Genomic DNA, 15,207 nt, shown 5'->3' with positions numbered 1-15,207 from the left:
CAGCTGCATGATGACAAATATAAAATATTTTACATTTATTGGAGGAAACCCTCCCTTCCTTTCAAATTGCCGGCATTTTTCCGGCAAACTGGTGGAGGAGATGGTGTCCAGCAATGGAGGAATTGCTAATGGCTGCCCCCAGTATAACTCTAGTTATGCAAAGAGAAGGGTGAAAAGCATGCACTGAAATGCTCATAGGTTTGAAAGAGTGTTTATTTATCTTTGTATGTGTCAGAGTGGTGCAACTAAATCTTTTTAATTAAAAAAAAATGTTTGGTTTGGGTCCGCTTTAAGTGGTTAAATATATCATATAGGAAACACACAATATTTGAGAAGTGAAATTGTTTATTGGATTTACAGAAAGTGTGCAATAATTGTTAAAATAAATTTGGGCACCACAAAAAGGAAATGAAATCAAAATTTAGTAGATCCTCTTTTTTCGAAATTACAGCCTCTAAACGCTTCCTGTAGGTTCCAATGAGGGTCTGGATTGTGGTTGAAGGTATTTTGGACCAGTCCTCTTTACAAAACAGCTCTAGTTCATTTAGGTTTGATGGCTTCCGTGCATGGACAGCTCTCAAAACACAGATTTTCAATTATATTCAGATCTGGGGACTGAGATGGCCAATCCAGAACATTGTACTTGTTCCTCTACACCAGTGTTTCTCAACATTTTATCGGTGTGTACCCTTTAAAACCCTGTACTCATCAAGTACCCCCTAGCATAGTAAACATTATCACAAGTACCCCTTGACACATCTATAAAAATCTATATTTAAATCATAGTACATAATTGGTTCTAAACAATTTCCAAGCATTTACTATTGCTTTTAATTAGCTAAAATGCTATTTTGGTGTTGTTTAAATACGATTTATCATTATCTAAAACTCTAAATTTGTTATTCTTGGTTAAGTAAATCAAGCCCGAGTACCCCCTGTAACCATCAGAAGTACCCCCTGGGGTACGCGTACCACATATTGAGAACCTAGGTTCTACAAAAATGCCTTAGTGGATTTTTAGCGGCTTTTAGGGTCGTTGTCTTGTTCAAAGATCTGGCACAGCTTCAGCTTTATCACTGATTCCTGGACATTGGTCTCCAGAATCTGCTGATACTGAGTGGAATCCATGCGTTCCTCAACTTTGAGAAGATTCCCAGACCCTGCACTGGCTGCACAGCCCCACAGCATGATGGAACCACCACCATATTTTACTGTAGGTAGCTGGTGTTTTTCTTGAAATGCTGTGTGTTTTTTCCTCCATGCATAACGCCCCTTGTTATGCCCAAATAACTCATTTTTAGTTTCCACAGTCCGCAGCACCTTATTCCAAAATGAAGCTGGCTTGTCCAAATGTGCTTTAGCATACCTCAAGTGGCTCTGTTTGTGCTGTTGGTGGAGAAAAGGCTTCCTCTGCTTACAGCATCTCCTTGTGTAAAGTGCGCTGAATGGTTGAACGATGCACAGTGACTCCATCTGCAGCATGATGATGTTGTAGGCCTTTGGTGCTGGTCTGTGGGTTGACTGACTGTTCTCACCATTCATCGCTTCTGTTTATCTGAGATTTTTCTTTGTTTGCCACTTCGAGCCTTAACTTAAACCGAGCCTGTGGTCTTCCATTTCCTAAATATGTTCCTAACTGTGTAAACAAACAGCTGAAATCTCTGAGACAGCTTTCTGTATCCTTCCCCTAAACCATGATGGTGAACAATCTTAGTCTTTAGGTAATTTGAGAGTTGTTTTGAGACCCCCATGTTGCTACTCTTCCGAGAAATTTAAAAGAGGAGGTAAACTTACAATTGACCCCCTTAAATACTGGATTCACCTTTGTATGTAGGTCAGGGGTCACTGAGCTTACCAAGGCAATTTGAGTTCCAATAGTTAGTTCTAAAGGTTTTGGAATTCATAAAATAAGTGTCCAAATTTATGCACCTGCCTAATTTTGTATAAACAATGATTGCACACTTTCTGTAAATCCAATAAACTTAATTTAACTTCTCAAATATCACTGTGTGTGTCTTCTATGTGATATATTTAACTGACATTTTTTTATTGTAACAACCAACGATTTATACAGGAAAGTCATGATGATTAACAAGGTTGCCCAAGCTTTAGCATCCCACTCGAATGTCTGGCAGTGATCACATTTGGCAATCTCCAGTGACTTGCTGAAATCACACAAGCCCTGCAGATACAGCAGTTTTTTGCAATTTTGGAACAATTGCGTTTTAATGTGTTAGAATCGCAAAATGCACTAAATCACTTTCCTGTACAGTGGAATATCGTTAGAAAATAGCTTTGAAAAAAAGCTAGTGATTTTGGTAGCGTTTTGCGATTTGCATTGTAAAGGAGGCCTAAAGATGTTGCTGCCTGTGATAAATTTCAGGATGTAAACTGGCGAAACACTGACTAGTTTATAAATGAATTTTGTAAAATAAGCAATATTATTTTATGTTCGCTACAATTCTGTAATGATTTGTGCCTGTTTCAGCTGCTGGTGAATAATAAGATTATCAGCCTGGATCTGCCTGTGGCCGAGGTGTATAAGAAGGTGTGGTGCCCCACTAATGAGGTACAGATTATTATTTCTCTTTAATCTCTAGAGCTGTGAGGCTGGGTTCCAATTATCTGTAAACGAAGTACAGTTTCAGTATCAGGAAAACAGAGTAGTGCACACTTGGCGGCTTGCAGCAGATCTGTTTGATCTGTTGTGTTAAACGAAACTAAAAGTTGGTACTTGCACGATTTTTCTCGGATCGCCACCGAAGCGGATTACCGACAGAATCAATGGAAGCCTATGAGAATGGACTGTGTTCGTTCTCACTAAGGCTAGTCACCACGTTCCTGCTCTACGTACCTCTTGCTGTGTATTCGGTCATCTCTGGTCTGCAGCTGCCACCGTTACTTCGCTCCACTGCACAGAACAAGCATCAGCACATGGATCGAAGTCCCGCAGAAGCATCAGGCTCCCATTGGATTAGCAAAACCAATGGAAAGCCTTCCTAGCAACAGGAAGGTTTTTTTATTGGTTCTCCAGTCAGTGAGCCAATGAGAATACTACCTGTTGCTAAGTAGGATTCTCATTTTCATTTGCAATCCAATGGAAGCCTGATGCTTCTGCTGGGATCCAGTCTATGTACCGGCGCTTGTCCCATGCAGCGGCGCAGGACCTGAAGAGTGGCAGTGAGTGGAACGGATGTAGTGGGAATATGTTGGCCGACATGCGGCGGGGCACAACCTATACGCTCAGGATTAGCCGGATGCTCACCGCTTTGTGTGCGGCGTAGTGGGTACCCAGCCTGACCGTCTGAATGGTGTGATCTGTACAGGAAGTGGTTGGTGGGCTTTAGCTGTACGGACCTCCCTAACTTCTCTGTTTTGTCATCAGGGTGAGCCCATGAGGATAATCTATCGCATGAGAGGACTTCTGGGAGACGCTACAGAGGAATTCATAGAATCGCTGGACTCTACCACAGGTGGTGCAGTATTGGGGGCTCTCCTTAGGGGGTTATTTGCTAAAGGTGGTGGGATAGAAGCCGTGTTCCCCGCTGAAATAAAAATGTGTGAAGGGGAATTTAATAGATGAAGAATAGAGGTGGCCAGTGCAGATTTCTGATTGAAAACTTAAAGGAAACTTGCAATGAGGGATATGGAGGCTGCCATATTTAACAATGTCAGTTTCCTGGCAATCCTGCTGATCTTTCAGGTCAGTAGTGTCTGAATCACATACCTGAATACTAAAACAAGCTAATCTTGTCAGATTTCAGTCAGAAACACCTGATCTGTATGCTTGTTCAGGGTCTATGGCTAAATGTATTGGAGGCAGGATAGCCAGGCAATCTGCTAAATATGGCCGCCTCCGTGTCCCAGTCACTTCAGGTGTGCTTTAATGTACATATGTATCTCATTGGCCGCCTCTAATAACTGCATGACATCACTGTTTTAATATTGGCAGATAGATATTTGAAATATTTACAGCAAAATCATCTGGTGCCCTGTGCTGCACAGCTTGTAGCCATTAACTTAAAGTGAACCTCCAGATTAAAAATCTACTCGGCAGCACTGAAAAGGCCTGGTGTTTTCTTTATCAGTTTCACAGCATCAGAACTTTGTTTTTCTTACCCAAGCCTCATTTTTAGCTGCGCAGAAGAAAACTGCTCGGGCGTTTTTTCTCCTGATGCTGTGCAAAGCATGCTGGGATTTCTGATGATGATCTTGTTCTGCTGTTTTGGTGCAAACCTTTTCTTTTTAAATTTGATATTTGAAGCCAATGCACGCAGCTGGGGGGGGGGGGGGGGGGGGGGATCAGGAAACAGGACAGTTGGAAACTGTGTCCCATGTTCCCTGTCCTTTCAACCAAAAATATGGCTGCCCCCATGAAATCACAAACATTTGCCTGTTATTTTAAAACAGGTTGGGTAAGAGATTATATTGCCTATCTATTTTAATTAACATGACTAATGTAACTTAATGACAGTATGTTTGTTTAGGCTGAAGTTCCCCTTTATGGTGGAACTCCACCCAAACCTTAATCACTCCAGTTTAGAGAGGAACAAGATTGTTTTTAAGGGTGAAAGAGGTATTAATGTAAAGCTATTTGTTATTGTTGCCATGATCAGCCAGTGCCAGTAGCAATAACTCGCCTGTAAATCATTAGAGGTCTGAAACTCCACCCTTCTCCATCAGCTAAGCTGCCGCAGCCATCTTTATTCATAGTCTTCCAAAACTGTGGCCACTTCCACCTGCATTGCCTCGATCCACCCCCTGCTCAGTGGCAGCCTATTAGGCCACAGCTGCTGAGCTGGGGGCGGACCGAGGCGACGAAGAAGGGAGTGGACACAGATTTTGGAAAACTTTACAAAAACAAAACACAGCGGTTTTACTGATGGGCGCAGAGTTTCAGACCTTATGATTACGGGTGTGTGGGTGAGCTATTGCCCCTGACTCCTGCCGATCCTGGCAGCAATAACGCAGAGCTTTACAGTACAGGCTGTTTTTTTGTTTTGTTTTTAATCTTGTTTCTCTTTAAGTGGATGAATATAAAAATACTGTTGTAATGAATATTATGAATTGTTAAACTTTTTCCTGCATGTAGCAGCAGATCAGCCCGATGGAGACCCCTATAAAGGAATAACCTGTGTCCCCACCCCTTTCCTTCTGGGGGTGTAAAGTTTCATCACTCTCTTCTGCCATCATGTGGGCGGGGTTTGCCTGGTGTGGGTGACCAGTACTGCCTATCACACTGATTCACCTGCATGGCGCGAAAAGGAGATTTTAAATGGGGATGTGATGTCACTGGCAATCGAAGATCCGCCCATATGTGAACAACATTGAATTAGAAGTCTTGACAGGACCATACCATTTTTTTACCTTTATTTTGTGTTAATCTTTTAGTTTGAATGTTGAAGAGTTACTTTATTTAAAGTATTTTTAATATTTACTCCCATTGCTCCCATATTGATATTTATAATTATGGGTATATTTAAGTTTTTTTTAAAGAGACTCTGAAGCGAGCAAAAATTGCTATTTTTATCTGGTAGTTAGCTTCAGTAGTCTCATTTGATGTAAACCGCCGCATCCCAGAGCCAAAATGAGGAGTTTATAACCTCCCAAATCCCGGGGCAAACATTCACAACTTTCTTGGTCGTGGCTTTTGCTGCCCAGGGAGGCAGAGCTTTGAGCTGTAACTCTGCCTCTGCTGACGTCAATCGCTGTGCGGATCTCCGCCTCTCCCTGTGAAGGAAGACTGAGAGGGGCGGGAAGAGGCAGCGATCCACGGCGATTGACATCCGTAGAGACAGAGCTACAGCAGAAAGCTCGGCCTCTTTCAGGAAGCGCTGCCCGAATTGCCACCTGGGGATTTGGGGGGTCTAAAGCCCTCGTTTTGGCTCGGGGATGTAGTGGTTTACATCTACTGAGAGTACTTAAGCGAACCACCAGGTAAAAATAGCAATTTTTGTTTGCTTCAGTCTCTCTTTAAAGGGAACCAGAGAGGAACGGGGGGTGGAAAAAGAAAAAGATTTTATACATACCTGGGGCTTCTTCCAGCCCCATAAGCCTGAATCGCTCCCACGCCGCCATCCTCCGCTTCCTGGATCCGCCGGTACCGGGCCCGTCACTTCCGGCGGACGCGGCCAATTGTCCGCATCACAGGGGCTCCCTCCATACATGTACGCATGCGGCTGCGCAGTTAGCGGCCACATGCGTATCAGTATGGGGAGAGAACCCGGTGATGCGGAGAATTGGCCGCGGCCGACTTGCCGACTCGCGGCAATGACGGGACCCGGTGGCGGCGGTTCCAGGCAGAGGAGGACTGCGGCGTGGGAGCGATCCGTGCGTATGGGGCTGGAGGAAGCCCCAGGTATGTATATTGCATCCTCTCTGGTTCCCTTTAAATAACAAAGCATCTTTTCCTTATTTATGTAATTAGCCCCTCCCCGTTGCATGCTGCCTAGGCAAGGTACCAGGTGCAGTGCTAGCCATGCTGGGAACCTTCCCACTCTCTCTCGCCCTCTCTCTGTCTCTTGCCTTTCTCTCTCTCTCTCTCTCTCTCTCTCTCTCTCTCTCTTCCCGCCTCTCCGCAACCCCCCCCCCCCCTTTAGCGCACCCTAAATTTCACATTACTTTTCCTCAGTGGAGCTCAAAATCTTAATGCCCCTACCACAACTTTACCCTTTGCTACCAATCTGCAAAACTTTTTGGGCTAAATTGCACTTTAGGGTTTGAATCTTAGCTCAAGCCAGAACCAAAACAGTAAGGAGTGTTTGGGCAAGGCTCCCCTAATGATTGTGGCCGCCCATGGAGCACGCCCTAAGTAGCTGCAGCCCTGAAGAGGTTTGAGTCTGCCACTAGAAATGCACAAATATAAATTGTGTGTCTTGTCTAATCTCTGTGTGATTACAAAGACTGTCTGTTCCTTGCTGACAGATGAGGAGGAGGATGAGGAGGAAGTGTACAAAATGGCTGGTGTGATGGCGCAGTGCGGAGGTCTGGAGTGCATGCTGAACCGTCTGGCCGGAATCAAGGACTTCAAACAGGGTCGTCACCTGCTGACAGTGAGTCTGACCCATACCGTGTAGTTCTTACACTTTATGGGGTGAAACCATGTATGAAAAATACAGCCTTCCTGCCGCTTCTGTAGAGTTGCTGCACACAGTAGCGTAGCAATAGGGGGTGCAGAGGTAGCGACTGCATTGGGGCCCTTGGGCCCAAGCGAAGGGGCCACCCGCTATCACAGTATTGGCTCTCTTTTGGTCCTGTGCTGGTAATAATCACTTCTATAGATTCTTTGAATAGTAGTAAGCCTTAACACACTGTCTCCCCCCCGACACTGTGGTTGTCCTTGGCAGGTTTTGGTACGCCATATCAGTTATGCATAGAGTGCTTGGGGCGGGGGTCCATAGCTCCTTAGCTACACCACTGGCTGCAGAGCAGTGAGTAGTGTAATATTTTAGGGACTCCAGCGCTGCGTTAGGGCTGCTTTTTCCCAGCAGCTGCATGTTCTGTCCTGCATACCCCTGGATCCTGGTCATCCAATATGTATCGGTAGCCAGAGCAATGCAAGCAGAGAGCTTGCGGCTACTTGGAAGAACTGAGGAGATCCAATGCGGCATCAGAGCAAGCAAATATAATACTCTACTCTGAATTGGGCGGGGGGCTGGAATCCAAACTCCTCCCTGCTGCATGCAGAGTCTCAAAGGGAGCAGAGCAATATTTACCTTCTCTAGCGCTGCAGGACACACACGCACACACACACACACACACACACACACACACACACACACACACACACACACACACACACAGTTACAAGGTACACGCACGCACGCACGCACACACACACACACACACACACACACACACACAGTACACACACACACACACACACACACACACAGTTACAAGGTACACACACACACCACACCACACGCACGCACGCACACACACACACACACACACACAGTTACAAGGTACACACACACACACACACACACACACAGTTACAAGGTACACACACACACACACACACAGTTACAAGGTACACACACACACACACACACAGTTACAAGGTACACACACACACACACACACAGTTACAAGGTACACACACACACACACACACAGTTACAAGGTACACACACACACACACCTACACACACACACACCACACACCTCCACACACCACACACACACACACAGACACACACACACACACACACAGACACACACACACACACAGACACACACACACACACACACACACACACACACAGACGCACACACACAGACGCACACACACGCACACACACACACACACACACACACACACACACACACACACACACACACACACACACACACACACACATACCTACACACACACATACCTACACACACACACACATACCTACACACACACACATACCTACACACACACACATACCTACACACACACACATACCTACACACACACACATACCTACACACACACACACACACACACACACACACACACACACACACCACACACGCACACACACACACTACCCGGGCCCCCCATGATTCGTGACGTGCAGAGGCACCGTTCTTATGCCCCCTCCCTCTCCTGGGGGGGGGGGGGGAGGAGATGTGAGTATTTTACTGGCCACTTGTGAGGATCGGGAAGTTGTTATACCTTGGAGGGTCCAAAGGAGAGGGCCTCTTGCCATTTTCACTGGGGCCCGTGGGCTCTAGTTACTCCTCTGCATGGAACCATCAGGCTGTGATTGGCCAGAAACCTGAATATATATACAGTATATTTGTGATTCCCATGTGGTTTCTCTAGTGCAGTGTTTCCCAACCAGTGTGCCGCGGCACACTAGTGTGCCGCGGCATGTTGCCTGGTGTGCCGTACAGGTCTGGCCTCTCGCCAGACCTGTACCTACTTTAGGGTGCAGGAGGGGGGAAGTAGCGCTAGAAGGAGGGGCAGTGAAGGCAGCGGTGGGGAGGGGGGAAATATCCCCCCCCTCCCTCACCTGGGACCCCTCCTTCTGCCTCTCTCCCCCTCCGTTTAGCGGTGGCAAGTGCGGCTCGGCGGCGGGGAGGCATACGGAGAATTACTCACCACTTCCGCGTTCCAAGCACCGGCAACGTCATGTCGTCACACATCTCCACCTTCAATGCCGCCCACTGTTCTTCCTGATTAGCGGAAGCACAGTGGGCGGTATTGAAGGCGGAGATGTGTGACGACATGACGTTGCCGGCGCTTGGAACGCAGAAGTGGTGAGTAATTCTCCGTATGCCTCCCCGCCGCCGAGCCGCACTTGCCACCGCTAAACGGAGGGGGAGAGAGCAGAAGGAGGGGTCCCAGGTGAGGGAGGGGGGGGATATTTCCCCCCTCCCCACCGCTGCCTTCACTGCCCCTCCTTCTAGCGCTGCTTCCCCCCCTCCTGGGCATCTATACTGGGGGGAACTGTACTAGCTATACTGGGGGCAACTAAACTAGCTATACTGGGGGCAACGAAACTACCTACACTGGGGGCAACTAAACTAGCTATACTGGGGGCAACTATACTAGCTATACTGGGCACTATACTGGGGCACTACCTACCTATACTGGGCACTATGCTAGCTATACTGGGCACTATGCTAGCTATACTGGGCACTATACTAGCTATCTGGGTACTATACTAGCTATACTGGGCACTTTACTGGCTATACTGGGGCACTACCTATCCATACTGGGACTATACTAGCTATACTGGGGCACTATACTAGCTATACTGGGGCACTATACTGGGGTAACTATACTAACCATACTGAGGCAACTAAACTCCCTATACTGGGGCAACTATGCTAGCTATGCAGCCGCCCCCCCCCCCAATAGCACGGCACTGTCCACTAGGTCGCGCAAACACCCGCGCCGCCGTTCCCCGGAGAAAAATATGGTCAGAAAGTGTTCCCCGGCCCGGAAAAGGTTGGGAACCACTGCTCTAGTGACACATTGATTTTTCTAATGGCACATTGATTTTTCTAATGACACATTGATTTTTCTCAGGTTCTTCTCAAGCTCTTCAGTTACTGTGTGAAGGTGAAAGTGAATCGGCAGCAGTTGGTGAAGCTGGAGATGAATACGCTGAACGTGATGCTCGGCACACTGAATCTAGTAAGTCCCGCCCACATCGGCGCTCTTGCTTGTGGTCTGTAATTTAGGCGGGTAACGGTTGATGAGCGTTTCCTGTCTCCCTCAGGCCCTGGTGGCGGAACAGGAGAGTAAGGACAGCGGAGGGGCCGCCGTCGCTGAGCAGGTCCTGAGCATCATGGAGATCATCCTGGATGAGTCCAACGCTGAACCGCTGAGCGAGGACAAGGTAATATGCTTGCCAGGATATGTCACTGTAATGTTAACTTATAATGCAAAACTAATCCCATTGCCAATTTCAATAGTTATCTTGTTTAAGGTAAGTGCATTGCTTTTGACCTCAGTTGGCAGAACTCGTTGTGCTGTAAATTCGTGGAATGCTTTGATCACTCTCTACTAGCAGAAAATATAGAAACTGAAAGCAGAAGTCCTATGTTGTTGTCTCACACTGACCCCTAGTGACAAGTGGCCTTAAATAGACAGTATTGCAGTACTAATTAGAAGCAGGGAAATGTAATAAATAAAAAAAGTGCCAACATTGGCCTGAAGCACTTGCAAGCCTCTAAATAATTTTATAATAATTAACGTTTTTAGGGATCACCTACTGTAGTGAATGGGAGCATTTTGTAGGATCTCTTGCAGGCTTTCATGAAAGCTTGGTAGTGGATCCCGACGTCTCATCTCAAAAGCAACATGCAGCTTTTTGCTTTTGAATGCCAGCAAAAGCCACTAAAAGCCAACAAAAGCCCAAATACCAGCCTTTTTCCTACACTCACTTCCTGCAAAAGCCCAGAAAACGCAACACTCTCCTGAAAGCCATTAAAAGCCTTCAAAAGACATTAACCGTTTCTGCTACCCGGGCGTGAAGCTCACGTCCGGGCGGCTGCGGTGCCACGCTCCTGTGGTGTCCCCAGGTAGCCCTGGGACCAGGGAACAGGAACATGGTTCCCAATCACCGATCCGTGCCCCCCGCAGCGCTCTTACAAGAGGCTTCAGTTTTTCTGCCCGGAAAAATTTCCGCATCCCCCTTGTACTTCCGCTTAGCGAGAAGCACAAGGAGGGTAAAAAAAAACTGAAGGTGGCCATCTTGTGGCCAAATAGTAAAACTACATCTACATATTTTTTACATTACAATTTACTCATATAACATTAAAAATTAACTGTTTATTTCCCACAACAAAATATTACCCAAATAAAATAATGGAAACATTTAAAAAAAAAAAAATTAAATAAATAAACAAACAAACATAAAAAACCATAAATAGTTACCTACTTTTTTTTACCTACTTTTTAAATATGCATTTGAAGGGGGTATACTACGAACATTTTTTAACTTATAAACTTGTAAATAGTGATGGACGCAAAACGGAAACAATGCACATACAATTTTTGCGCGTCGGTGGTTCAATGCGTAAAAATATACGCATTAAACCACTAACGCGTAAAAATGTATGTGTTCATGTTCTTGCACCAGCGGGAATGCGTAAAAATGTATGCAATGCGGCCCGCCGCCCGTGAGGTCGGCAAAAACAAAACTAGCTGGTGGCGGGGGACTGGAGCAGCTGTGAGTGACTGCGAGGGCACAGGATGGGCTGCATGGGGCTGGGAGAAGCCCCAGGTAAGTGAAACTCATTTTTTTTTTTGCCTGATAACTCCTTTAAACACTTAGCTGTTAACCTCCTTGCCGGTTATCCCTAGCTGAGCTCGGGGTATCCCACGCAGGAGGATTGCTCAGGCCCCGCTGGGCTGATTTTCACAATTATTTTTTTTTATTGCACGCAGCTAGCACTAGTTCTGAATGGGATTTCCTGCTTGCGCAGATCGCCGGAGGCGATCGGAGTGGGTGGGGGGGGGATACCACTGCTCAGCGGCTATCATGTAGCTAGCGCTAGACTAGCTACATGATTTAAAAAATAAATAAATAAAGTGCTGTGCTGCCCCTTTGCCGCAATAATTGGAACGGCAAGGGGGTTAAAGCCTGTCAAACCTGGCGTTAGAACGAGACGCTGAGCAAAAGCTCAGCAGAAGCTTGTGTGAACCAGCCTTTACTTTTTTTTCTCCTAAAATCTTCTCTAGCTAGCTTGCGTTATAAACATGTGAGCACAGCAAGTTTACATTTTAGCCTCATGTGACACTGAACTGCCCTCAGCCATTCAGTGAGGATCAGGAATGTGGGAGGGGTGATAACAAGCTTCCTTCTTGTCGGCAATGGGCCAAATAGTTTTTCAAACATTTCTGATTATATTGGAATGTTTGCAATGCAGGGTCAGGTTGCAGGCTGGATAATAAAAAAAAAAAAAAAAAAAACAGTGGGTAAATGGAATTTGATTTTGTGGCTGACAATCCATCTTTAAAAGAATTCCAGCACGCATGCAAATTGTATGCAACTTGCACTTCCTGAAGATTTGAACAAGCCCAATTCCAATCTGCATACGAAAGTTATTGGCATCTTCTGACCATCTTTTAGAAATGTATCTTCTGATCAAACTTTCCTCCTCGAAAATCTGAGGCCGGCCAGGGGAGGTGCGATACAGGCTGGAGTGCAGACCTCATTAAAGCGGTATCGTCACCATAAAAATCGAATTTCATCAGCAACTGGTCTGAGTGTATTAAGTGATAGATGCTAATCCTGCATTCAAAACTTTCAAAACTTTTTCTGTTGTTATGGTTTAAAGTTATCACATACGTTAGGAGCACTGGCCCTTTAATTGCCATTGGCTGCCAAAACAGTTGCATGTTGGGGGATCTTTTTATCTATAATATATTCCTCCTCTTCCCTTGATTTCCCCCTCCTTCTAATAACATAAGACAGTGCACTTCCTAGTATAGACCTCGGTGGGAGTGTCTGGAGGCTCTGGGAGGAGGGCAGGTAACGAATACACAGTTAGCAAGAGGAGAAAAAAGAGTGAGGGAGAAAATGTCTGGATTAGCTTTATTCAAAGGTAACCAAGATGGAAACTGTCTAGAATAGGATTCTCTGATTTTCCTTTATAAAATTCATGGGAATCATAATGTGGACTGTGCAGTACATCTGTAAGTAGAACTACAATTGTCTACATATATATGTGTTTTTTTTATTTCTAGGTTAGCATAGGTGTCACTTGTTCTTTAACACAAGCCTAAATGATAGGGGCCCATATCCACTGTCTACCACGACATGGCAGAGCACCACCATCACTTGAACTTTGTCCCGACGCACGGCTGTCTGATACAGGGAACTGACACAGAGACGAGCACGTTTCACGTTTAGAAAGTGTTTGCCAGCCCTAAACTGCTGCGGCTTTACCTTGTCATCCTAAAAGGACACCTGAAGTGAGAGGCATAAGGAAGCTGCCATATTTATTTCCTGTTAAACAATACCGGCTGCCTGGAAGCCCTGCTGACCTCTTTGGCTGCAGTAATGTCTGAATCACAACCCTGAGACAAGCATGCTGCTAATCCAGTCAGACTTCAGCTTTTTCACGTGTCGCAGTTCAAAGCAGCTGTGGCGTTGTCTCACTGCCCTGGCCTGCGCTGTTTGCGCCGGAAGATGTAGTCCATTCATCTTGAGTACATCTACTGGCCAGGGTCATGTGACATCGCCGTGGTAGCTTTGACCTTCGGCACACGAATAAGCAAGATACAGGTGCGTGGATAGACGGGGGACTAGACAGCACACACCGATTACATTTTGTTTGTGTTTTATCTTGGATGTGCTCCATTACCTGTAACCAGCCCAGGGGAACAGTCCGTAAAGATCTCATTGAGGTGGCATAGCTGTCACTGGTAAAGAAATGGTTTCTTGGCAGAAGAACAAGCCTCCAAAGCATTTGTGTGAATAAGCCTCAAACTATAGGAGGAGTAGTGAGTCAAAGATCATGGCACAGAACTTGTGATCAGCTTTCAGAGAACCAGGAGACCTAATAGAACCAATAGTATTCCATAATAGTTCTACACAGATGCACGAATACACCGTCAGTACTTACAGCCAGTAGGTGGCAGTGTAATTCTTTCCCACCCACTGTGAAAAAAAGCTCATGTGCATTTTGCTTATGGTTTCGACACATGCTTATTAGGTATTCTATGCCCATCTCTATCTCAATGGCAAATACCTCTAAGTTATTTTTTTTTCTCATTTTCCTTGTAGGGAAATTTGTTACTTACTGGAGACAAGGACCAGCTGGTGATGCTGCTTGATCAGATAAACAGCACATTTGTTCGCTCTAACCCTAGTGTGCTGCAGGGGCTACTGCGGATCATCCCCTATCTGTCCTTCGGGGAGACGGAGAAAATGCAGATCCTGGTGGACCGATTCAAACCGTACTGCACCTTCGAGAAGTAGGTGGTCTGTCTGTGTAGCCTAAAAAACAGAAACATTTGCTACTCTGTTTCCTCACAATTTAATGTACCGCAAGCTAGCCCTAGCAGGAATATTGAGCTTGCTTGATATATAAGCCCTACCCAGAAAGTAAGCCCCTGGTGGTAGTATGGGGAAAAAGTATGGCAACTTGTGTTATTACTGGAGTCCATGATCTTGCAGGCGGGACCTTGGCTCTGTCATTGGGCCAATCACTGCACTCTCTGCTACTCAGCGACTAGTGCCCATAGGCTGACACTCGGGGACCCAGTGACATGTAGCTGGGGGGAAGAAGAGGAGGCAGTGGGACATCTGAGGCCATGGGATACGGCATGGAGCTGGGTTCAAGAGGATGCAGGGGGATATCTGAGGACATGAGGGACAGCAGAGGACAGAGTGGGACACAGGAGGACAGGGACAGAGAGGGACACCAGGAGGGCACTAAAGGTACAAGGGGGACACTGGCACACAAAAGGTGGATCCAGCAGAGGAATAGGTGGCACAGTGGGGAAGGCAGGAGGACACACAGCACAGGAACTTGTGTGTTTATAGAAATATGACATCCCCTGAAAATAAGCCCTAGCACATCTTTTGGTGCAAAAATTAATAGAAGACGCTGCCTTATTCTCGGGGAAACACTGTAACTGCAGGGGATAGTATGTTTTATAACTGGTTTTAGAGTGTTGGTGGCAGTCATGTGACTGGGCGACCCCGCAGTGCATTCTGGGTAAATAACAGTGTCTGCTGTCTCCAG

At 46.1% G+C, this 15,207-nt stretch overlaps 1 protein-coding gene across 16 annotated transcripts in view; it reads left to right on the top strand.

Annotated features, from left to right (window-relative positions):
* UBR4 (ubiquitin protein ligase E3 component n-recognin 4) overlaps positions 1-15,207 on the top strand; it is a 185,801-nt gene that overhangs the window by 135,132 nt on the left and 35,462 nt on the right. For 11 of the 16 annotated variants that reach the window (XM_068241725.1, XM_068241727.1, XM_068241726.1 and 8 more), the window contains 6 exons: positions 2,489-2,569; positions 3,386-3,476; positions 6,925-7,052; positions 10,034-10,141; positions 10,227-10,346; positions 14,244-14,434. In XM_068241725.1, the coding sequence (XP_068097826.1) occupies positions 2,489-2,569; positions 3,386-3,476; positions 6,925-7,052; positions 10,034-10,141; positions 10,227-10,346; positions 14,244-14,434 (719 nt within the window). The remainder of the gene's footprint in view (positions 1-2,488; positions 2,570-3,385; positions 3,477-6,924; positions 7,053-10,033; positions 10,142-10,226; positions 10,347-14,243; positions 14,435-15,207) is intronic. The other 5 variants (XM_068241728.1, XM_068241722.1, XM_068241718.1 and 2 more) reach the window with 1 other exon arrangement.

Source organism: Hyperolius riggenbachi, chromosome 6 (assembly GCF_040937935.1).
Source record: "Hyperolius riggenbachi isolate aHypRig1 chromosome 6, aHypRig1.pri, whole genome shotgun sequence".
NCBI lineage: Eukaryota > Metazoa > Chordata > Amphibia > Anura > Hyperoliidae > Hyperolius > Hyperolius riggenbachi.
Note: the sequence above shows the minus strand (reverse complement) of the source record. Positions and strands in the feature narration are given on the sequence as shown.